At 30.5% G+C, this 24,599-nt stretch overlaps 1 protein-coding gene across 2 annotated transcripts; it reads right to left on the bottom strand.

The window, feature by feature from the left end:
- Window positions 1-1,421: 1,421 nt before the first annotated feature.
- Window positions 1,422-23,417, bottom strand: LOC125070506 (diuretic hormone receptor). Of its 2 annotated transcripts, XM_047680401.1 has the most exons (10): window positions 23,304-23,417; window positions 18,229-18,322; window positions 17,025-17,127; window positions 14,239-14,319; window positions 10,665-10,744; window positions 7,912-8,043; window positions 7,051-7,239; window positions 4,181-4,347; window positions 2,303-2,417; window positions 1,422-1,929 (listed from the first exon to the last, which is right to left on the bottom strand). In XM_047680401.1, the coding sequence occupies exons 2-10, from the start codon at window positions 18,280-18,282 to the stop codon at window positions 1,882-1,884; spliced, it is 969 nt and encodes a 322-aa protein (XP_047536357.1). In that variant the 5' UTR covers window positions 18,283-18,322; window positions 23,304-23,417; the 3' UTR covers window positions 1,422-1,881. The 2 variants fall into 2 exon arrangements, with proteins under 2 accessions (XP_047536357.1, XP_047536358.1); XM_047680402.1 differs by lacking the exons at window positions 1,422-1,929; window positions 2,303-2,417 and adding an exon at window positions 2,771-2,957.
- Between the last annotated feature and the right edge of the window lie 1,182 nt (window positions 23,418-24,599).

Below are 24,599 nucleotides of genomic sequence, written 5' to 3'. Positions count from 1 at the left end.
TTGTATACATAGATTTCATACACGGTCGATGTGTGAAACCATTGTTGGCGAAGTATTTCTATAAGTTAAGCCTATATTTATAGAAATGCCTCACCAACAATGGAATACAAGTTATATACCTCTGTTATGTTATTATGCTGGCTCACTAACTTTCAACCGGAGCTCCAACACCCACGGAGATAAATGATATTCTAAAAATATTCCTAAATATTCGATATATTTAAATACATTATGAATTTATTATGTGTGTAATAAAATATTAAATTGCTAGGTTAAATAATGATATTAAGACATTACAATTATATTCAATTTTGCGTCCGGTTTCATCTGACTGTTATAATAAACTGTGAGATAAGTAACGTTAAGGTGTGGATATACGTGAAATAGCAAAAAACTGAGTTACGTTGTTTCCTTTCTTCCTTTGTAATTGACACAAAAAAACAAACAGCATAACCATATAATTAAAAAAAAGTTTTTTAGAAATAAATATGCAAAGTGTCCTCTTATTTCGTTGTATTTAGATTTTTCCTGTACTATCTATGTATTAAAAGTTGTTTTATTTAAATCGGAATATTATATAACGAAATATAAAGGGAGCCTTCGGCTCAATTTTGCAAAATCTATTTTGGAATATTTTTAAAGATTATTTTTATGTGATCGATAAGCTCGTGATGCAACCTCTACGTCGAATAATAAATCAGTGCGGGATGAACGGATGTGACATTTTTCTCAGCATTTATAGGGCACAGTGGAGTATCAGGTTTACATGGGACATTATTATCGACCAATCGAAAGGGGTTAAGTACGTATATCCACTAACAATTAATACAAACAAATTCCTCAGCTTTATATAACATAATAGATGTATAATAGCAGCATGAGCAAAAATATATCATATTTGTCAGGTCAGCGTAGTAGTGCTCAAATAATAGACTATATGTTATTTAAGGAAACAAAAAGGTAAGACTTTATTATATATTTTCTTATTGTATTAATCTAATGCTAGAGAAATAATATTTCTTAGTACACATTTATATTTTTTCATAATGATATTTGCCATTACCACGACAAAACTACTTCAAGAACATATATTATTATTATTATTTAAATATGGATATACACTATGATCATATGAATAATTATTATTTAAAATTATTTTACAATAATTATTTTAAAATCATAAGAAATTTTAGTCAAAAAATACAATGTTTCGGCGTGTTAGTTTAGTAACAATATAATTATTAAAATAATATTGAATAATTAAAATATATTTATCATTTATTAAATGCTATTTATTCTGTTAAAATATTGTAAATTTTAATAAAAATATAATATACTAAAAATTAAAAAATTAAAGTTCATCACTGAAATAAAATCTCTTTGTTATCAGTATTTACAAATATTTAGTTTAGGTATATACATAGTTGCTTTTCGAACGAAATATCGACCTCATGCTAATATATATACTTATACTTTTTTTTAAACAATAATAAATCTTTTAAAAGCCAACATACAATGGTCGTTTTATAAAATACCTTACACACTTAATCAGATCATTTATTTCTAAACACAAATTTTATTATAACCTCAAACTTCACATTATATTCGATCAACACTCATCATAGGTCCATTTGCCATAGAGAAGTCACTTGATTTAATATCGTAGGGGTCGGAGACGTCTGCATTCGCGTTGTGAAACGTGAGAGCTTCAATATAGGCAGAATTCTGAAAGGTCGGCGTATTAGCCGAGGAGCCGCTGGTTGATGAAATCGGTGAAGTTTTAATAGTTAATAGATGCGGCAGGGAGAAGGCGGGAGAGGCGGGAGGGGCGTCCTCCTCGGGCAGAGTGCGCAGGCGCGAGAGCCTCCCCCGCCCCCCGCCTCACACAGGGGATTGCTCACCGCTCGCGCTTCCGCTCGTTATGTAATCCTGCGCATATTATTATTCAAGTAAATACGGATAAAACTTCACGCCAAATAAATTAACTTAAGGAATGACCATAGGTAGGACCATAAACATTTAGTAATTTATTTATATGTAAACAGACTTACTATTAGAATTAATTTCGCGTTTTCGCATTTCGAACGCGGATTAGACCTTGAGACTGAAGATATTACGTCCTTTATTTAATTAAAAATTTTAACACGAATGTGCAAAGCCTTTAATAAAAAACGTAAATTAGGGAATTCCAGAACACTACGTTCGTTTAAGATTAGGTATCTTATTTATATATTGACCGGTTTTCATTTCTAATTAAAAATAGATAATTAAATAATTAAACAGATTTCAACAGTAAACTTACAGCATGCAGATGTCTTCCATCATGGTGAGGTGCAAGCGACATTCTTGGTACCAGAAGTGTAGTCGTTGTCGTCTCTGAAGCTGCAGACTCCCGTTTTGAAGGGTGACTATACAACCTGTTCCATACTCTTTTTATTAATAATATTTGAATTATTTAAAAAAATATATCAAGCCATTATTGACTAAAACAATTAAAATTAGAAAAAAAAATTACCTATCATCTATCATTTATATTAAAGTATTGTCTATGTATTGTGATTAAAAAGTTTTTTTTTTATTAAATTATTATTTTTCTGCGGTCTTAGTTTCATTTAAGTAGTTGTAGTATTAGTTTTTAAAGATCGATTATTATTCAAGCAGCTGTAAGCAAATTTGAATACGTAACATGCTTACCTGAAATGAAAGTCTTGCATGCATTATTCCGTGTTGCGAAAGTAGAGAGAAGCGCAGGCAGAAAAAAAGTCAATTATAAAAGCATATAACATTGATTTATTTTGTATATTAATTGTAAAGTGTAACAAAGTATAAAGAAATTTCTCTCCAAATCCACATTATGTCCATTATAAATTATTCTCTTCTTAAATGCAAAAAGCCCGTTTTCGAAAGCATCGCTGAAGTAAGCCGGAATGGGGTCCATGAATCTTCATACCGTGAGCCTAATGAGAAAAAATGGCTGATCAAATATGGATTTGGAAATGGACGAATAAATCTCGAGAACTATTAGTTTCGAATAATAGATCGAGATACATGTATGTTTCGTTTCTAAATTAAATTATCAATGAGGCCTGATACTAAAGAGTATTGTTTTGCTTGGGAAGTTTCGAAATCTTAAATGGAATCTTCTAGAAACGCTTTTTACTCGTAATTCAGAAACGATCGAATACTGATATACAATTCGAGAAGATCAAGGAGAAACGATCATTTGAGATTTTGTTTACCATGTTTTTTGGTACCAAACAAAGAACGTATTTTTAAATGTACCTATTCTTCATAAAAGTAACAATGTCTATAATGTTCCACTGGGCTAAAATTTCTTCTGCTTTTAGGAGACTGTTCGCAGCTTTAAATACGCTGTTTTAAAGCGATTTGTTGGATACACAAACGTGGCAGATTTTCATGCGGCACATATTGGTTTTATTGCGATATTTTTCCTTCATCTCCGAGCGCAAGATGAAATCTAACCACGAGTCAAGTAAATGGAAATTCAGCTGTGCTTGTCGAATTTGATGATTCTTATCACTGGGCCCTCTACTCATACTCAATTAAAACTTAAAAGCAGATATAAACAGACGGTGATAGCTCTAAAGTTCTAAAATCATTACAAGCCGTAATCAGCATGCATCTTAATGGATTTTTTCTTTAAGATGGCTTTACCTTCGATCCAAATTCGACTGTACAGCAACTGGATCGGTGTAGGCTGAACGGCAATGATTACGTTTTTATTCGATTGCGATAAAGTGACAATTCAATAGTGGCATCGGTCCCTGTACTATGTTTAAAACGGGATACATGTTATAATTATTTCTTAAAAATCTAAAGATTATTTAATTACCGCAAGTAAAAGCTTAAGAGCATGTCAAACATCGTTAGCGTTTTTCTTATTAGATTAGGCGAGGCTTTATCCGAGGTCTGTACGAATTTAATTTATTAATGTTTCGTAAACAAAAAAAAAGTTATTGACAAATATATTATGCTTCGCAATTTTATAGGTCATTAATGTTTATTTATAATCACTAAAAAACAACATCAAATTACTTTCTAAGGTGCATTTGCAATAATCTGAAAATTGAAGAAACTAGAAAGCGTAGCCATGGTTGCAGTGGTTCATGCGCAATGTTAAATATAGACAAAATATATGAAAACATATGTATCTGTTTACCGTATGCTCTCTGTCCTGGATCTCGGAGACCAGTCCTTCGAGTAGGAAGCACCTCTTCGTCTTCCACCGCCTATTGTCCGTCCGGTTTTCCACCTCTCCACGTGGTACCGTATCGCGTGACGCACCTCTGTGTTCATGAAGCAGTAGAACAGAGCTACTGTGAAACCCTAGGAATAATATCATATTTAATATAGAAAAGTTAGAAACAAGGTATATTAATAATAGGAATTATTCAATATTACTTTACAAGCAATTATTAATTTGGGCTGCTAATAAAAACACATAAATTTCTCCCAAATACATTCTCATTATTAGATAAATAACTTACTAAATGCTACTTCACTTCACCTTTTAATTCTATTTAGGAGGTAATTAGGTTAATAATGCTGTCTTCTTCTTTCAAATATCAATTCAATGATGACAAAAAGAGAAAAAACTAGACACTTGATAAACATTCATAAGTGAGGTCGTATGTAACATTTACTTGGTGGTAGGACTTTATGCTAGCGAGTCAATGAAACTAACATCTCAGTTCTCAAAGTGTGAAGAATGGAGAATAAAGAGCTATATTATATCTAAGCCATTTTTTATTGAGACAAAGAAATATAAATTGATATTTTGTTGATAATTTGCGTGGAATATTTGAGCATCTTCGGGACGCATTCGGCATAAACCTATTCCAAACCTTTGTAAACAAACTGTTGACTTAATAGATACTTGAGATTCCTAATGGATTTTAGATCGCCTTTTGCAATTAAGGTTGTTATTACGAGATTTCAAAATAGATATTATTAAAACTATTCTGTAATACGAATGTAGTGAAGAAACGAAACATATATTTTGAAAATAAACAACCTGTTGATCAAGACAATTATTATAACTCGAAACGTTGGCAATGAGATCTTAATAGTCCTTCAACAAACGAGTGGGAGACTTTTTTTGGGTTTTTTTTAACGAGCATTGAGTTCCCAATAAACAGAAATGGGGCAATTATATCTGTCCTTAAATTTTGGTGATAACCGGTAAACTGAATTCTCATTGGACAGCGTAAAATGCATTAATCGTGTCGACAGCATTTCCACGTGGAAATAGTCTGTCACATCAATCAACAAACAATTACTCTTGAATTTTGCAATTATTAGTTTAATTTTTTTTCTATATTATATTGTTAGGTTTTATAGACGAATCAGTAAAGGATGATACGGGGCCAAACGTCCTTTGGGATAAACTAAAATTTGCATTACTACTACGTAATATGGCGCCTATATTACCCAAATCTAAGTCTAAAGTATTCCAATCCTTGCACATTTATCAAAGGACTTTATTAGAAAATTGGAAAATGTATCGATAAATAATCATTTTCTTGTGAAACGTTATGCACCTCTAAGCATAGAAACATGTATTAATTAAAACTATAATTATGGCTGTGAAATATGTTTTTATTTATTTCTCTTCAAAATAAGGAAATAATTGCCAGATGGCTATTTCGGTCCCTGTGTGATGATGCCTTAAGTTATAAACTGTAAAAAGTTTCTATATGATAAACTATTAGAAGTGTGAAGTGTTCTTCGAAATACTCGAAATACTAAAATAATAAAAGTATATTGACAGACAGACTATATATAGATATATACAATACTAGTATCTATTGTGATTGATTCCAACTATTCCATTTTCCAGCTTATATATTCAAAAATATATATAGAACGTTATGTTTATTTTATATACGGAGAAAATTTATTCAAACGACATTTTAATACTGTATTCATTACATACATAACTTTTCCACTAAACGACCTGCGTTATCGTTATGAGTTTGAAACATTTTAGTGCGACTATTCACCGAAGCGATCTAGATCATTAATAAAGTCCTTTGAACTTTCCTATAAGCGGCGACGACTGATAAATTTTAAATGGTTTATTTAGTTTATTGCACCTAATTAAAATTTTAAGTACTAATGTAATATTTAGAGAAGGTCAAACAATTACAAAAATTGTATGTATATTAACAGTAACATTGATCACTTTGATAGAATCAGTGATAATCATTGTATAGACACAAGACTTAAGGATACGCTTATAACGCAAAGTCAATAAAACGTTCTTGAGGAGAGGTATCCGTTTCTATAATAAAATTCCGCAGACATTTTTAACTTTGCCGATTTATAAATTCAAATCATTTATAAAAAAAATAAAAATGAAAAAGCATATTATTCAATACAGGATTATACAGATGATAGAAAGGCGTGGAGCTAATACTTGTTGACTTCCAGGCAGGATATATTATATACATATATAATTGTATTTGGCTAACATGACTTTGTATTTTAAAAAGAAAAACTACTGAGTTTTTTGCCGGTACATCTACATTCCGAATCGGTAGTAGATTCACTTAATATATAGCTAATAAAATGACGATTCAAAAGTTAGAGTTCGGTGATACCTTGTGTGATTTAAGAAGATCATCATGTGGATGATGAATGGTACTTCCTTTTATTGAGGTTCGTATGGAAAGAAGAAAAAAAAAGATTCAAATCGATAAAACGTCTACTTAGAAGCATTTTCAGCATTTTATAAATCTTACTATGTCAGAAAATAGATGGAGTTTCTTGTTGTCTAAGACAGATGATCCGATTTAACGAGTATCTCTTTCAGTCTATTTAACATCGACCGGTGTTTGTATTTTATTTAGCGATACTGACAGCACATTGGGACGATTTAACACGATTGATAATGAACGAACTCATTTATTTTTGTTGAATTATTACGGTATTATACGGATTTATGTGAGTTAGCTTGGAGATATTGCACGAAACATATTGTGTAAACAGAGCCTAATTTAGTATACGGTGTGTGTGCATTCGGCTTACCTGTGTAGATAGCATCAATGCTCTGATGTAGTCGAAGGTGTGTGCAAACCACGAGTCGTCACTAGGACCGCAGAGCACCAGCAGGTTTGTTATGCCCAACAGTGGAATGAGGACGAGTAGTGCCTTTGTCGCTTTCCTGTATTGTTCCGTTTCCAATGTGTTCGCCGACCGTAGCTTCGTTATTAACACCTGAATAAAATAAAATTTATTAAATTTAAAAAAAAGACATCAAAGTTATCAAATTTAATCATATATGTAAACTGATTTTAAATTTACCATTTGTATTTAACTGGGCCGTTTCAGACAACTCAATATTCACACTACAGTAATTATTGTTTTACATTTTAATTATAATCGTTACGAATACGGTTGACATCAAAATACTTCTTTGAAGTGGTCATTTATTTATATCTAGCATTTTGGTTCCCGTTTATATATATATATATCGATGTATATGTTTCTATTTTTTATTTATGTGTTTTTTATAAAATATATAAAAATATACCTTAGTCGTGGTAATAAAAATAACTACTCGTTCAATATAATTCTCAATATAGGCAATGTAATTAAATATGCGTATAAAAACAAAAACAGGAACTCTTAAGCACCAGTTACTTGGTGGTAGTTACCAAGGTGTGCATTTTGAAAGCCCATCTGGATAGCTACCTCCCACTCATTATTTATTTTAACGCTGAGCAGTAATAGGTACTGTTGTTGTGTTATAGTTTAAAAGGTGAGTGAGCCAGTGGCTTTATGGTTATTCTAGAAATGATTAAAATATCACACGGCACGAGCTTCGGTGACCCATACCATCAGATAGCCCATTTGTCAGTCCATAAAAAACAATTTAGACATACTCACCCACATTATCCTTATGAGGAAGAACAGGTTGAGAGCAAGTCCAGCGAGAGCGGGAGCCTTATGTATCCAGTCCACTTGGTGTTCGTGGATCCACTGGCACATCTCATCATTAGCTTCGCCTGAGATCGCTAACTATTTGATATAAATAAATAGGTCATATTACTGTAGGTAACACTGGGAATCATATCTAATAGCTATTATATAAGTATAGCAAAGAGTATCACTTTGATTAACATAAGGGTTCATAGAGCCTTAGCCTCAATTTAACGTGTGTCTATCAAATTTTTAAAAAGGTAACTGTATGTATCTTTTATCTTTTAATATAATAATTAATTCGTAATTAATTTATACCACTTAATTTCGTTTCGTATTATTAATTTTTTTGATTAAAATGCTGTTAAATTTATTAAATCACTGATATTGCGGAGCTCTGTTATAATTTTATTTTCTGATCTTTTATTGGATTGAAAACTGAAATGCAATTAACAGTAATTGATTTATCAAGAAGCTCGGTCGTGTAAAAATCCCTTTAGTTTTTTTTAACGCTTTATTTATTAAGTATTTCTGAGTTTATAGACGTAAAATACTCAGACATAGGTAACGTTGTCATTAATATAAGCCAGGAGACAGCAATGAAAATTCCTAGATTATTATATTCCACGTAATTTTTAAAGAGCTTATACTAATGATTGAGATTCTACCATTTCCAACGTATTATACACAGTTTTAAGTGAAATTTAAATCCTTTTTCAGAGAACAGAAACTGAAAATATTATTTAGTAAAAGTAAAACGCTGCTTTTATTACAATTGTAAAGATGCAAAGATTATTATTTTTATACTTGTACTTGTTTAAATCTTAGTACAGTGTTAGAAAAAACTGTGTCAGGTTATACGAATAAAAAGTTAGTCTTCGAGAAAAAAAAAACCGTTTATTTTAACCGCCTTAATTATGAAAGGGAGATCAACTTTCTGAAAGTGGTTTGGGGGAAAAATCCCATCAAAAATTTACTTTAACTTTGTAGGCAGGCTTGTACACCGCAAAAAGGTATTAAATAATGTTACAAAGTATGATTTTTTAACATAGAATAATTAAAACGATAGAAGCCTTGGTATAATATTTATTACATTCCTTTGTAAAAATACACAGGTACAAAGTGAGGTGACGATTTAAATTTTATGTATCAATATTAGCTTAATAACATTCTGAAAATATTGTTTGAAACGGGCTCTTTGTGAAAGATTATCGATATTAAATACATGGAACGTTAATAATGAATTAATCTAAATTTCACTAAGCCTATATTAAATACTAGCTGAATCTGTGGCTTTACCCGAAATTTATAAAACACAAACTTCCAACCCCCGTTTTACCCCCTTAGGGATGGAATATAGTAAAATATCGGATATCTACACCATATAACGAACCTACCTACCAAATTTGAAGTTTGTAGGTGTTATTATTTTAGTGTGTTGTTATTTTTGAGATTTCGTTATAATTCAGTGAGTGGTATTTCGCTTTTATGTATATAGATATTACGTATAAAGTTATCTGTGACTTATAAATGAAATCAACCCATTCAAGTACATGGGTATGTTCCAAAACTTCTTTCAAAAGGGAAAAGTTCTTTCTATTGAAGACAAATATTTATAGTATAATTTTTATCGGTTTATTCTCAATATTCTTAACACTAGATACATTTACATATAAAACAATACAAGATTAATTTAAGCTATTAAATGCAATCACAGTATGCGAAACTAACAGAGTAACTTGAACTCACTAGCAGTTTATAACGGTTAGAGAATATAATTCAATGAAAATAAAGCGATGTTTATTTTATAAGTATACAAAACAAAAATAAAACAACCGAGATATAAATCAGAAAAAAAAATCTAAAGCAAGTAATGCTTACGATAGGCAATATATATAGGTTATATAATGTATACTTAATTCAACCTTACTATATTTTATAGGTTACCCATACCATTTAACCTGACCGTTTTGGTTCTACTAGGCGGCTTTTGGTATAAAAAAATATTCTACATCACTCTATGGTCTATACGAGTATACTGTTCAAAAAATCACGTCTACCCGTTTTTCCAATTCTTGCAGTTATATGTACATTAATTTTTATATAAAATATTTCGTCATAAATAAATCAGGTCTAGTCGTTATTTTTTTATTCTTGTAGTCAAACTGGCCGGTAGAAATTGTACATTATGACTGGATTTACACTATCAGGTCCATCACGGTTCGTTCTCGGTCCGTCATCGGTCTCGTAAAATCTAATCATGTCTAATGTGACAATCTATCTTAGTTTACGATTTAGTCTTGAACCGTTAATAATCGAAGTATTTAGCTTTGATTATTAATAATATATACCTTAAAGTATTTAATATCGTGTAATATTTGCGACCGAAAAATATAAATGTACTTATAGATTGAAGAATTAGGTGTTATATCTTTTATTTTCGATGAAGAGGATAATTTTATCAACGCAAGAAGATAACATGAAACAAGCAGAAGGATGTAGGTGTATCCAAGTTTACTGCAATGAATAACGGTGACAAATTCGATCGCGGGCAAACCAAATTTCCAATTATATAATTAGATCCAGCCTAATATATGTATATATACCGAAGGATATTTTTCATTTGTTTTTGCATAGAAAAGCCAATTAGGGTCCGTTTCAAATCATACCACTATACAGTTAGCAGAGTTCATATCATAATATTATTATAAAGTCCTTACCCCATCGGGTCCCGTGGACGGCACCACCGTTACGAAGCATCGGGATATCACCCATATTGTGATGAATATGGCTGGAGCTCCTGTATAATGAAACGTATTTATTTATATAGTCTATGAGTTTCTGAATGTGTAACTGTTCGCGTGCAGTTACCACTATATTATATTATTATGAAATTAATTTTAATTGAGAAGGCGTATGATCTAATTTTTTCATCACAAAAAAAATAATCACCCTTCGTAATTTAAATGAGATCAAATGAAAGGGAATGTGATTTATAGTAATTTAACAAAAAAGGAACAACGTATTACTGCCAATAAAAAAAATTGAGCCTTACAGCCTTATTGTATTTATACAAATTGAAATGCTGTCTGGTCAGAAAAATATGCAGGCTCACAACAAAAAAAAATAATTAAAACTATAATTAGATATACCAAAAGCACGGACGTCATGTTATGTGGAGATACAAATATAACAATAAAAAATTAAACAAAAAAGTAATATTTTTCAAAAAAAAAAAAAATCATTGACACTCAGAATATATTCATTCTAACGATATTAAATCGAAATCTGTTCAGGTAAATGCTTAAAAAGTTATATTTCGGACAGAGAAACCGACATACAGACATACATGAACCATGAAAGCATTAACACTATTGTTTTGGATAGTCGTGAAAAAATTAAATCGAAGATTATTCGATTTAATTTTTTCACGATATATTGATATAGATAGACTATTGTTTACGATATTTTGATAAAATATTTCAAAATTTTAATATGATAGTTATGTTAGTATTACAAAGTAGCCGGCGTTTCGGAGATTTTAGTCAAATAGACCTCTCTAATGGCGGTTGATGAAATATTCAGTTTTAATTTTACCCTTTGACATTTTGGCTTTAAAAGCTGACACGGTTGAATGGAATTTCATTAAATAGGCTTTGTTGTTTGAGCTTTTATTATATAAATAACTTATTACCGTGTAAAAATAGTGCATTTTTTATATATATTTCATAATTTGTAATTATAACTAATCTCTTGGTGGTAACGCTTTTACAAGATTGTATATACCGCCAAACAGCAATAGTCAATATTGTCGTGTTCCGGTGCGAGCCAGCTTAAAGGCATAACATTTTAGTTCAACAAGTTTGGTGGCGCATTGGCGATGTAAGGAGCGGTTGATATTTCTTATAGTGCAATGGCACTATAAGAAATATGGTATATGTCTATGGGCGGTGTTAACCACCTCACCACAAAATCTCATGCTAAGCTGTGAAAGAAAACATCGAAATTAAACATGCACGTGTCGGTTGAAATTTTCCACGTGTATACCCATCAACACTGGACTGAAATCTGCACCAAAGTGGGTTGGTGCAGCTGCACCAAAGTGAGTTGGTGCAGCTTCCAAACCTCTTCAAATTTCCTCAACAAAAACGAGAGGGCTTAGCTCAGAATTGTGATATTTATAGACTGTTACTAACTACTATTCTAGTCTATAAATTTGTAGGGTTTTTGTTTATGTGTTTGTTGTACCACGCAGTCACATAATCCGAGGTCAATAAGATTTTATTGTCATACAATATATTGTAAGCTGGACCTATATCCAATAATATTTTGAAATATTTCAACTCCTAATCTCAGCTTATGTTAGATTATCCAGACGGAGTTTGTGGACAGGATACAATTAGAAAATAGAAATATATTTTTGAAAGGGATTTAATGTTTCATATTTTTCTAGTCGACTATTTTTTTTTAATAATTTGTGTATATGATATAGGCGGAGGGTCAAATGGGCCACTTGATGGTAAGTGGTCAGCACCGCTCATTGACACTAACGCTGTAAGAAATATTAACCAACGCCACCAACCCTGGGAACTAAGATGTTATGTCCCTTGTACACTGGTTCATTCACCATTCAAACCGAAACACAACAATACTGAATATTGCTGCTTGGTGGTAGAATATCCAATAAGTAGGTGATAACTACCCAGACAGGCTTGCACAGAGCCTTACCACCAAGTAAAACTATACTATATAACTGTACACTCTGGAATATTCCAGATGTATTTCCAATATAATCCGCGAATGCGAAATAGTTGTAAACTATGTCAAAAGTTCAGCTATGTACAAATATTCTACAGAAAATTTTACATGATCAAATGTCAATGGAATATTGCAAAAGTACTTGTCAATATTGATGTGACCATGTAGTTTTTCAATAAGTTTTAGAGACCAAAATAACTACTATAATATTCGTTTGTAATTGTGTAATTGAGTGTCGAGAGCATGTGGGATATTATAAAAAATATATTTATGACAATCTATTTGGATAATATGAGTTTAAATTATAGTTGGGATATTTATTTAAAGCGACGGTTTTCAAGAAATAAATCAATTAGTTGCTTCACGCTATTTTATCTGCGTTAAATGTTTAGGCTCTGTTCCCATCGACCGTAGCGTCATATAATCTTCATCATGAATTGAGCTATCTTACAACATATTTTTAAATCCGTCTTATATAAATCCTAAAGAAGCGCGTTCAAACAATAAAAATCCTCAACTTCATTGTAAAGTTTTATAAAATATAATATTAAAAAAAGTGTAAATTTGTTCGAGCGATATATCAAAGACAAAATTTCTTTTGTCGGAATCATTTTTCTTTCGACTTTGATTTTTTTAAATATTTAGTACTTAATATGATCAAATCTATCCTAATTGATCTAGAGGAGATTTCTAGGTATAGTGGGAGGCTGTGTTTACTATTCGTCACAACTTCGGCAAGCTCGTAAAGCCGTTCATTTCGGTCCGTGAACGGAAGGTCGTGTCGGATTTCCTGATGCAGTCTGCGATTGCGGATACACTTGTGTATCATAGTATGGCCTGCACAGATGGTTAGTTTCCAAGAGAATAACTACCATGGCCGAACCTATCATATTGATAATGTAATAATGAAGCTATGTAGGTCTACTATAATACTTAGTTTAAATGAAGAGTGTTTTATACATGGATACTCTCGTGTCTTCCCCATATAAATCACTCTGTAATATTTTTTTTGATTTCCAATTTCAAGTTAATGAATTTGTAGAATAAGAAATGTCCAAGAAATGTCAATGTTTTATAGTTGGGAACGGGAATTTGGAAAAGCGAATGCCTCATGTCATGTGCTAATTCTAAGCTTTAAATTCTAAAACATTTGAAAGCGTTACTACAGAATTATGATAAATAGCTGTTCCCCCGGAACTCTGTATTTTCTCGCACTATAAATATCGTGTGTTATTTTAAAATCTAAAATATCCTCTAAATTAACTTAGCCTTTTTAGTCGAACTAAATTAAAAAAATATATAGAATAAGATGTGGTCTTCGTTAATAAACGTACCCTTACATTAATAATATTAAGGGTTTAATTTCTGTAAAAAATCGCAAAAAACATAGCACCTTTCTCTTCTGAAATAGGTTAACTAAAGGTTAAAATACTTTCATAAATTTATTAAATAGCAAACCACGACGTGGTTTCCGAATAATAACATCGGTAATGTTGCTTTTAATTGATATTAAACAAATCGTTGTGGCATACTCACCCCAGCCAATAGTTGTGTAGACTTTCAGCTTTATATTTTCCGCGGTGAACGTTTCGACGACCAACATGTATAAATACAGACCTAGAAGTAATAATAATGGTAAATATTTCTTACTAATTCATAAATAAAGATAGAAAATATATAAATAAATGACAGATGTACGAGAATATTTTTTAAAAAAAATTTAAAAATGGTAAAATTAATTTAGTGTTCAATAAAATATTTATGTGTCGTTTAACATATTGTAGATTTGTAAATAAATTGAATTGAATTTAAAAATCGATAAAGTTTTGAAAACTTAGTACATAATTTATATGTTCAGTTAGATTTAATTCTAAACAAACATTTTTTTGTGATGGTATTGTCAACAATTTTTTATTCAAGTGTAAACTTCTATAGCCGCGTTGGTCACTTTTTGGTAGAGGAAAATCTTATAGGTTCCCATCACCCACATGCTAAATAACAGAATTTTTGTAGCTACATAGATACATCTAAGTATTGAGAAACATTAGGTATTTTATGTTTTCGTTTGATTATTATTATTTGAATTGTTTAATTGTAGAATCACCGTGTACTACAAAAGAGAGTACATAATAAATATACCTGTAATAATTTTCAAAAATTTGTCCTATTTAATAATAATCTGTTATTTATTTTTAAGATGAAAAATAAAAAATAGAAAATTATTTTAAGCCTTCATATGTAGTTTGATGTTTGAAAATTTTTAAATTTTTATTTTCTGTTATTTTATAATATGAAATGCATCACGAAATTGTATTTCATAGTGGCTGGGACGTTTTCTTACTACCGTGGTAAAACAGATTTCTAGTTGTATTTTTATCGTGGATTTTGAAATTACCAAGTTCTAACATCTAACAATAATTTAAGATTAAAGTGTTGAAGCTTAAAATATGTTTATTAGTGCAAAATTATCGTCCATTAGCTTATATTATTAAAATCTTTAGTTTAAAATGATGAAAAAAAAATAATTAAAAATTTAATATTTCGAAATTATTAATTTAAATTGTGAAAAATAAAATATGTTCTTTGCTATTTTTGGAAAATGATTATAACTATAATTTTATATCATTCGATTTTATTAGTAAATATTGTCGTGGAATTTGGGTTATTTTAAAATCAAAATATACTTGACTCGTGTAGGCTTTTATAAGCACTTTTGAATCGTCATTTTACGTGTTTATATCCTCGATCCAAAATATTTCTTCAGACGGTGGTAAAAGAAATAATTGTATTTCTAAATGAAACACTTAATTTAAATATGTCTAATGATCGAAAAATCAGTACAACAGAATATAAAATGACAATTGATGCGTTTTTTACGCGATACTTAGATAGTTTTGTACTTTGTTGTTGTTTTCTTTGTTATGTTTTTGTTAAAATATTTGTTTCAATACTATGGTATTGAAGCGAATTCTATCTTTCTTGGAAGACGATGGTATAATTGAATAAAAGTACAAAAAGTCTTAAGTATTGTTGAAACTAATGATGACAATGACGCAAACAATGAAAATAATGTTAAAAATCAAGTACATATTGACATTTACGTAAATACAAATACTGTCCATAAATAATATGATGTTTTTTTTAATTGTCATTTCAATTAAATTGATTTCATATTTTGTCATGGTCTTGTACAGCCCGTAATATTTGAATAATAAAAAACCCTTATAAACGTCCATATAATTGTTGCTTGGATACCATAGGATGCAACAGATTTGAAAACTAGAGTGATTTTAATGATTTTAATTAAAGCATCAGGAAATTTAAAATTTTAATACTAAAAGTTCTAAGTTTTCACTTCTATCGGCAGTCCCTATAACTGCCAATATTTTTTTATTATTTTTTTTTATTTTACGTTTAGTGTTGATTTAAATATATACAGCCAAGATCAAACCATGTTATCCAATATTATTACTTTAAAATTTAATGCTTTAAGTATAATATTATTATTTTATATAAATGTGTAAGCATATCTGTTTATAAGGTAAGAAAAAAAACTAGCTATTATGTTATTTGCAATAACCGTTTACCTTTAGGGTAAATTGTAAGCAAAATACTTGGATATCAATAAGAAAAGATAAGTATTTATGTAAAGGGTTGAATTCAGAAAAGGGCGCTGAATCCCGATTCAAGGTCTTGATAAAAATATCGTTTTTTATGGAATACTATAATAGTATTCATGAGCTATTTCTTTGATTTTTTTTTCACATATCATAGTTAAATGATTACATAAATATTTTTATTATTTTTTGCGATTCAGCAAACGTATTGAAAACATTGTTTATTAGCAAATTATATTTAAAAAATATTTATTTCTATGTTCTAGAATAATCTAGCTGATGGATGTAATGAATGTTGAATAATCGAATTTTTATTACATTTTTTCATTACTGACAACACTTAAAATGTCACCTAGTTTTTATAACACTACAATTTATTAATAACTGTTAAAAATCATTGACTTGCAACAATTATAATATTAAGTTAAGAAATTGTATCGACGAATTTTCAATACATTTTTCATAAATTTTATATCAATGACATTTTCTAAAGCTTTATGATTTATAGTATGCACGTATAGACATAACTTATGAACTACGCGTTGGTGTGCCTTATAATAAGAAAAAAAAAGGTATTACTATCTTAAACAGATATGCTTGATTACCATGTTAAATAACATTATGTTAAAACTGAAACATTTGAAAATATTTCAAATAAGTTTTAATATTATTAAACTCACATTTAAGGCATAGTATGGACCTTACCTTCGACTAACATCCAAAAGAAGTTCGTCAAATAAAAATAATGCATACATATGACTAATATCATGCAAGATGCTTTATCTTTTTGCGCCTCTTCTGACCAGTTCTGAAACAAAGTTGATTTATTTACAACGAGAACGATCTCCTTAGTACTGTAAACTCGTTTATTAAAAAATCCTGGCGAAGAAAAGGTTGCAAGCCCGTCCGGGTAGGTACGACCCATTCATCATAATTATATTCTACCGCCAAGAAGCAACACTAAGTGTCCGGCTTAAAGGGTAAGATAGCGTAACAAGAGACATAACATCTTATTTTCCAAGGTCGGTGGCAATTTAGCGCTGTAGGGAATGGTTAATATTTCTTACAGCGCTATTGTCTATGGGTGGTGGTAACCACTTACCATCAGGTGGCCCATTTGCTCGTCTGCCTACCGATATAATAAAATGAATCTACAGAACCAATGTCAACAGGCGGTGGTGACAAATCATTTTAGTATGGCCTTTTCAATCTGGCAACATAAACATTGATATTATTGTGTTCCGGTTTTAAGGTTTGAGTGAGCCAGTTTAACTGCAGGCACAAGGGACATATTATCTTATTTCCCAAGGTTGGTGACAATTTAGCGATGTAAGGAATGGTTAAATAATAAATGTACTACAGCGTCAATGGCTATGGGCGGGAAGTCACCAAACATTTGCATGTCTGCTAACATATGTATATTATAAAATATCTATAGCTTATAAATGTTCGCACAATACAACGCACATTATTGCCATTATTCCACTGAACTGGTTTAACTCAATTTTGAAATAAAACTAGTTTTTAACGGATTTAATCGCGTATATTAATTATTTTAACATCCCGACGTTTCGAGCACTTTGCAGTGTTCGTGGTCACGGGCAGACTCAATTTTACACACATACACTTTTAGTGCCAGTTATGAAACATTTATGTAGGTACTGTATATTGCACTTAAGTCGTTTTAGTACATGGATTCAATAATAGTCTCCAAAAAGGCTTTGTAAAGATTAAGTTGAACAAAGCTTCTTAAAAATAAGAAAAACGTAAAAGGAGACTTTAAAAAAAAAAAATTTGTAAAGTTTTAATGAACCGTGTTTAAAGCTGACAAAGTTAAGATCATTCCAGTAGTTCCTTTGCCACAGATGATTGATTAAATTTAATAATAGATAAACGAAACCATACTTACTTGTAGCGCTAAATTTAACATCCAACTACATGCCGACAATATATACGTAGACATAAGATTAGTATGTATTGTATTACGAAGACATCTCAGGTCTCTGAAACAAGCAATATTAATCAGTTGATTACAGACAGTGTATTACATATAATTAAAGCTTAGCGAGATCAATAATCAATATGAAAATATATGGTAATTTTCATCATAACAACTTGAGGCGCCTTTAATAATCGTACTTGGGCCGGGGAGACGGTCTAACGAAAACTCACCAAGGAATTCTCCATAGCAAGTTCGTCTAACAAACATCCAGCTGTTAGTTAGGCGTAATGGTTTGCCAAATATATTTTTATATAGATTTTCTTATTCATGTACATAAAATACCTCAAATAAAAAGGATTGAATAAGCGCACGATTAAATTTTATCGGAACGAATTTTTAAATCATTTAATTATAGTTAAAAGCTAAACAATTAACTTGCTATAATTTTATATTTCTGATATATTTCTGATGTTTTTTTTTTTATCAATAGAATTAGAAAAAAATAACAACTAATAAAATTATAATTAATATAAAATATTTTTATTTATTTCTTTATAATTATAATTAGTTGTTATTTTACGGTACACGATTACCGCATAACAGGCTGATTGTTTTACAAATGTACCATCCCTCTTGATCTAATGTTTAATTTAATAATAACTTTCTGAAGATAATAAAAATAATTGTAGTGCTTTAGGTTTAGTAATATAATTTAATAAATTTATTGGCTAGAAGGCCTTTTCTGAATATCTATTGTGACTATGCATCGTCACACTTTACCTTAGCCTTACGTGATCGTGAGTGTGAAACACTTCGTAATTGATTTTGACACTGCTTATCATCAGACTTAAAACCTGGTATATATTTGATGCCACTACGATGGATGGTAACCAGAGTGATATATTTAAAAGTAAAGTACCCGATATATCAGTTTCTCGGTTGAAACATCTTGTCGCAAATAAAAAACATATATGAATTGATGATCGTCGCTGAAATAGCGAGGTGGTTCGTGTATTAATTGGAAAAGAATACACTAACAAACAACAGTGACTATTGTAATTATGTCTTGAATATTTTATCGATAAATAAATAATTTCATTAAAATCCATAATATGTGTGTATCATTCATTATCAACTTGTATAGATTAACCATTTGATACATATCGATCGGAAACTTTTAAATGAGGACTCCATACTAAATTCTATGCGTGACCTCGATAAACTGACTAGTCAACTATAAAAGCAAAACAAAATAATTTCCTATGAAATACAGACAAATTTATTAAATTCTGAACTATAGTTTTCGATTCACTTGTTTCAGCCGCATACGAATTCCATTCTAGAAGTTTCCTCATAATAATAATAATAAAACCTTAGATAAAGGGGAACGGCCTCAATAAGATGCTCGCAACTTTTGTGCTCAACAGTCATTGTTTGTGGATAATGCAAAGATTGTGATTATTTGCTGCATTATGTTGTATGTACAATTCTGATGATTCATACTATGATACCGGAAAGTAAAACAATACTTAAAGCACAAATGGTTCGTAAAACATTCATTATGCTGATTTAAAATTTGTGGAGCAGCTCCAACTGAGTTTCATAGACTATTTTACTGCAAGTACATTAAACAGATATGACGTTTAAAAATTAATGATGTACAAGGAAATATTATTTAAATACGCTCAAAATCAACCTGAGGGACCTATGTATTCCGAGGATATATATATAAATATATATGTACTATTTTTCCGTCCCGACTTCAACGAGTAAAATTCAATTTCCTCATCACGAAGAAATAACTATGCTAAAGGACAATGCCCATTTTTATTATATCAGCACCCAGTTTCTGAAATTATCTTAGAAATTTGAAAAATATTATTCCATAGCGAGTGGTTTTTAGACCACGTTTTTTTACTCGTTATAAAATGTCAAAATTAACTCCTCGTGTTTTGAACTTTTACTTAGTCTCCATCTCCAGATCTCGTGATAAGTCAGTCAGTGGTATATCATTAATATATATGAGTACAATATGTAAATATACTTGTGTGACCCGATTTATTCTCAGTGTTTTTATTTAAATATAATGTAAAACTCGAAAGATCTAAATCGCGATTTAGATAAACAAACACTGTTGCCCAGTTTTTTGAAGACATTTTAGATATTTACAAACGTCACACAAAGGTTTCGTAAATGTATTTTAGTTTTGGCAACTTTTGAAGTGCCTGAACGATTTTCTCTCCGATTACATTAACATAAAAGATATAGAATATCAAAACATATACAATATAAACACATTGTTTACGGAAGTATCAGTTTCAATGAATCCGGACTTTTAGAACCATGCTTGGTTAATTAAAAATTGTCTTTTGAATAAAAATGATTGAATGGCATTTGAATTTATGTGACGAAAGAAGTTATATCATCAGGATTTCTGTGAATTGGAGTCGTTCCCATGGGTGTTAGATAGACGAAATAATTTTAGTTGTATAATTACAATTTAACTTTTGAAATACGATTATCTCGGTAGGGCGTTTGTAAATGCATCCTGTTCAAACGCTCAGATAGCTCAGTCCTCCAATTGGAATACCTTAAACCGTTTAATCAATCTCCCTCTTAACAATCACATCATGTTTTTGAAGATGTCATTCAATAATTTAATCAACCCTCTGCTGATTTCATCTGTGTCAACTTGTCGTTTCGAAACGTTTCACTAAATAAATCGTAAATGATTTAGAAATTCTTCTATGATTCCCAAAATATTTGAAAGAACTTTCAACTCAGTGGTTGGATTTGAACCTTAAATACCTACTATTATTATACGTAATTCAAAACTTTATTTGATGGTATTAACCTTTAAATAGCATACTTAATGTTATTTTTTTCCGGTTTGTCGGATAGATAAGCCAGTGTAACTACACGCACAAGATGTTAGTTTTTAGTTCCCAAGGTCGGTAGTGTATTGGCGATGTAAGAGATATGGATAATATTTCAATGTGCTGTGGAAACGACAGGTGCTTGATGCCAGCCTTCATGAAACAATTTGCTTACGGAGATTATGAAAAAAGGTTTCATAAGGTTGGGAGTGCATGTTTGTCTCGTAAAGATTTATAGGAACGGTTAAAACGGCTCGTCATTACTGGTGCATAATAACGTTATTTTTAAATTAATATATTTTCCCGTGTTTTATTTAGTTTTGAACGTTCGTTTAAAACTTTAATAAACAAATGGCAAGTTTTATTATTGTGACATACAGAATTAAATGCATGTATAATTAAGCTTAAACTAACAATAATAAAAGTTACGATAAAGTTATATTGGAGGAAACATGATTCCAAAACTTTCTAGTGATGTTATGCAAACGAATTTACATTACTTTGGGTTTGTGTTGGAACTGAGTCAAGCTATTTAACGTTAGCTTGCCTTATTAATGAAAACTTCAGTCTGTAAATTCAACACGTAATAACTGTCTTTTTAAATGCTCTATCCGAAATGGCCCTGTCACTAAAATTAGTTAATCTGATCCAAATATTTCGAGTTTCAATCTAGGCAAGTCCCGCTGAGTTTTAATGCTCATAATTTGAGATGCAGGTTGATTTTGTTAAACGAAATTCTACAACGTATTACCCACTAATCTGCGTTGGAGCAGCCTGGTAGAATAACGTGGAATAAGCTTCTCAAGAGGAGGAAGTCTTTACTTAGCTGTTGGAGATTTACATACTCATACCTTTTTCTCTACTTTTTCAAATATAAAATAAAATATTTTATTGTTAATAAGTACGTAGTACGTAAGGAATTGTAATTTTTATCGTTAACCTTTTCATATGTTATAACTGTTGATTGTGTTCTGTTATATAATTTATTTTATTTAAATATTATTAACGGAGGGAACCTAGATAAATATATAATACTAGCATGGAATAGCGGCAAGAATACTGGTATCATTTATTGTGGTAGGTAAAGGTCGTTGTTAGAAGTGTTATTACATCGTTTTATTTGTTTTATATGTGTTTAAATTTTATATCCTGCACTTGCCAAAGAGACAACGATTTTAATACGTTACCCTTAGTTTGTATTGTATTTGTATATAAATTGAACGGTGTAAATTAATCAAAGACCGCTTTCACACTTTCAAGAATTGATTTTGATTAGTTAATAATATAATTTATAATTATTTGGACATTTTGGACAATATTAAAGGTATTATTTATGTAATATCGTTTTGTAATTTTGATTAATAATAATTTTAAGCCAGTCAAAGTATTCACTTAATAGAAGGGCTTTATGTAAACCCATCTCTGTAGTATCTTTGTGATTTGATTAGAAGGGTGAATGAGTAAATGTTACTATATGCCAAAGATACACATAACAGAACCTTGGAAACTAACAAGTTTCAAAGGTGGGTGGAGATATTAGAGTGATTAATATTACTTGGAGTGCCAAAGTATATGAGCGGTTGTGACCCCTTACCATCAGGAGGATCATTTGTCAGTTAGTCTATATGTATATTGAAACCGATATCAAAGAGGAAATAAAATTTCGCGTTCCAAAATTAAATATAGTTTTGTCTATGGAATACAATATAATATTATTATATAATATTTATATATTATAAACTAGCATCTATCTATAGCTATATCTATGTTTAGCTTAGCCCTACTTTATAACTCTACGATACCAATTGAATTGATCAAATATATATCTCGTAACGTGAACACCGGTCGTGGGATGTAGCCTCTTGTTCAGTCCATTGGCTCGAGTTTGATTGAGGTCAATCAGGTGTCGGTAAATTGACCCCTAATCAAAGTAGTTTAAGCGAATTAGCGAAATCGTGCAAAGTTACTTCACGTGTCTAGCAACGGGCAAAACGAAATTACAATACAATCAATAAACATTTTAAGGCCCAATTATTTATACAACTAAATAATTTTTTGCCCCATCATTTTGTTATATAGGTAATAATTTTATTTTAATTTATTAGAATAATAATTATATATAATTGCATAGAATATCATCATAATTAAATATATTAAGGGACTTACTTGAAATAAAGGAAAACAAATACAGCGAGAGATAAGACGGCCAAGCTGAGAGAGTATCCTGCCAAGTATATTAGACTAGCGACGTCCGTCGGCGACACGTTCGCTATTCGTTCCGTGCAGTTGACGTAATTTGAGTAATTATGCCATTCGCCCTGGAGACACAATCTTGAAGCGTTTTCTGTAAAAATACGAACGTTATATAACAAAATCGAATACAATTACTTGTATAAAAATATAAGTTCTTGTAATAATTTTGTATCGCTCTGGACATAACTGCGATTAAAGTATCCAAAAATACGAAATATAAAACAAAATGCACTATAACAAAATTTAGTTATTGTTTAAATATTTTAAGAATATAAAATACATATTTCTGTCAATCAAAAATATTTCACAATAACACTAAATTCGTAATCATTTTAAATTAACAAGACATTTAAATTCCTTCAATAAAATAAATTTAAACATATATAAGGATGAATATCACAATAAGAACAATTGTATATAGTAAGTCGTAAATTCAGTACAAGTGAAACGCTATAAATAACCTGATATTAATAAATTAAATCGTAATATAAAACAATTATTTTACATATTAAAGATATAAAATTCATTTAAATCAGAACTACCCATTTTACATTCTCAAAATTTGGTAGTTATAGGTTGTACCCGTTGGTGAGTCCTTGTGCAGACCGGTCTGCGTTAATACAACTAACTCAATTATTCTACCATCAAACGTCAATAGTCGTATTGTCGTATTCCAGTGCGAAGGATAAACGAGTCAGTGGAATTACACGCACTAGGAATGTAATATTATACGTGATGTCGTCCTGAGTGATTTAAACCAGCCAACTACGCAAGACATATTATAGTTCACAAGTGTGTAGTGTGCACATTATTTGATGAGATCTGATACTGTAGGTGATTTCGAAGAAACGAGAGTGGACCCATTTCAAACTACTAAACTCCGGGTTACTTGACAGAAAAGCCTAATAACTTTATATCGGGTCGACTGGGGGTTTGAACCCTGAACCTCGGGAGCTGTGGCCATATATCTAGCCACTAGACCGATGAAGCCGTCAATAATCCAATCAAAATCATAGACCGCATATTTGAAAGCGTATTGACAATCAGTGGTCAGTAACTTCAAGTTGTATAATTGCTTGTTTGAAAATAAATATATAAAAAACGTCAAATAGCTTCTACATTATTCGGTCACTATCTATTCGATCATTTTTAGATACATATATATGTTTGTATAATGTGCTAATTCGAAAAAATACAAACGTGTCACGA

This window comes from Vanessa atalanta, chromosome 17, assembly GCF_905147765.1.
Source record: "Vanessa atalanta chromosome 17, ilVanAtal1.2, whole genome shotgun sequence".
Lineage (NCBI taxonomy): Eukaryota > Metazoa > Arthropoda > Insecta > Lepidoptera > Nymphalidae > Vanessa > Vanessa atalanta.
This window is presented reverse-complemented; position numbering and strand designations above follow the sequence as displayed.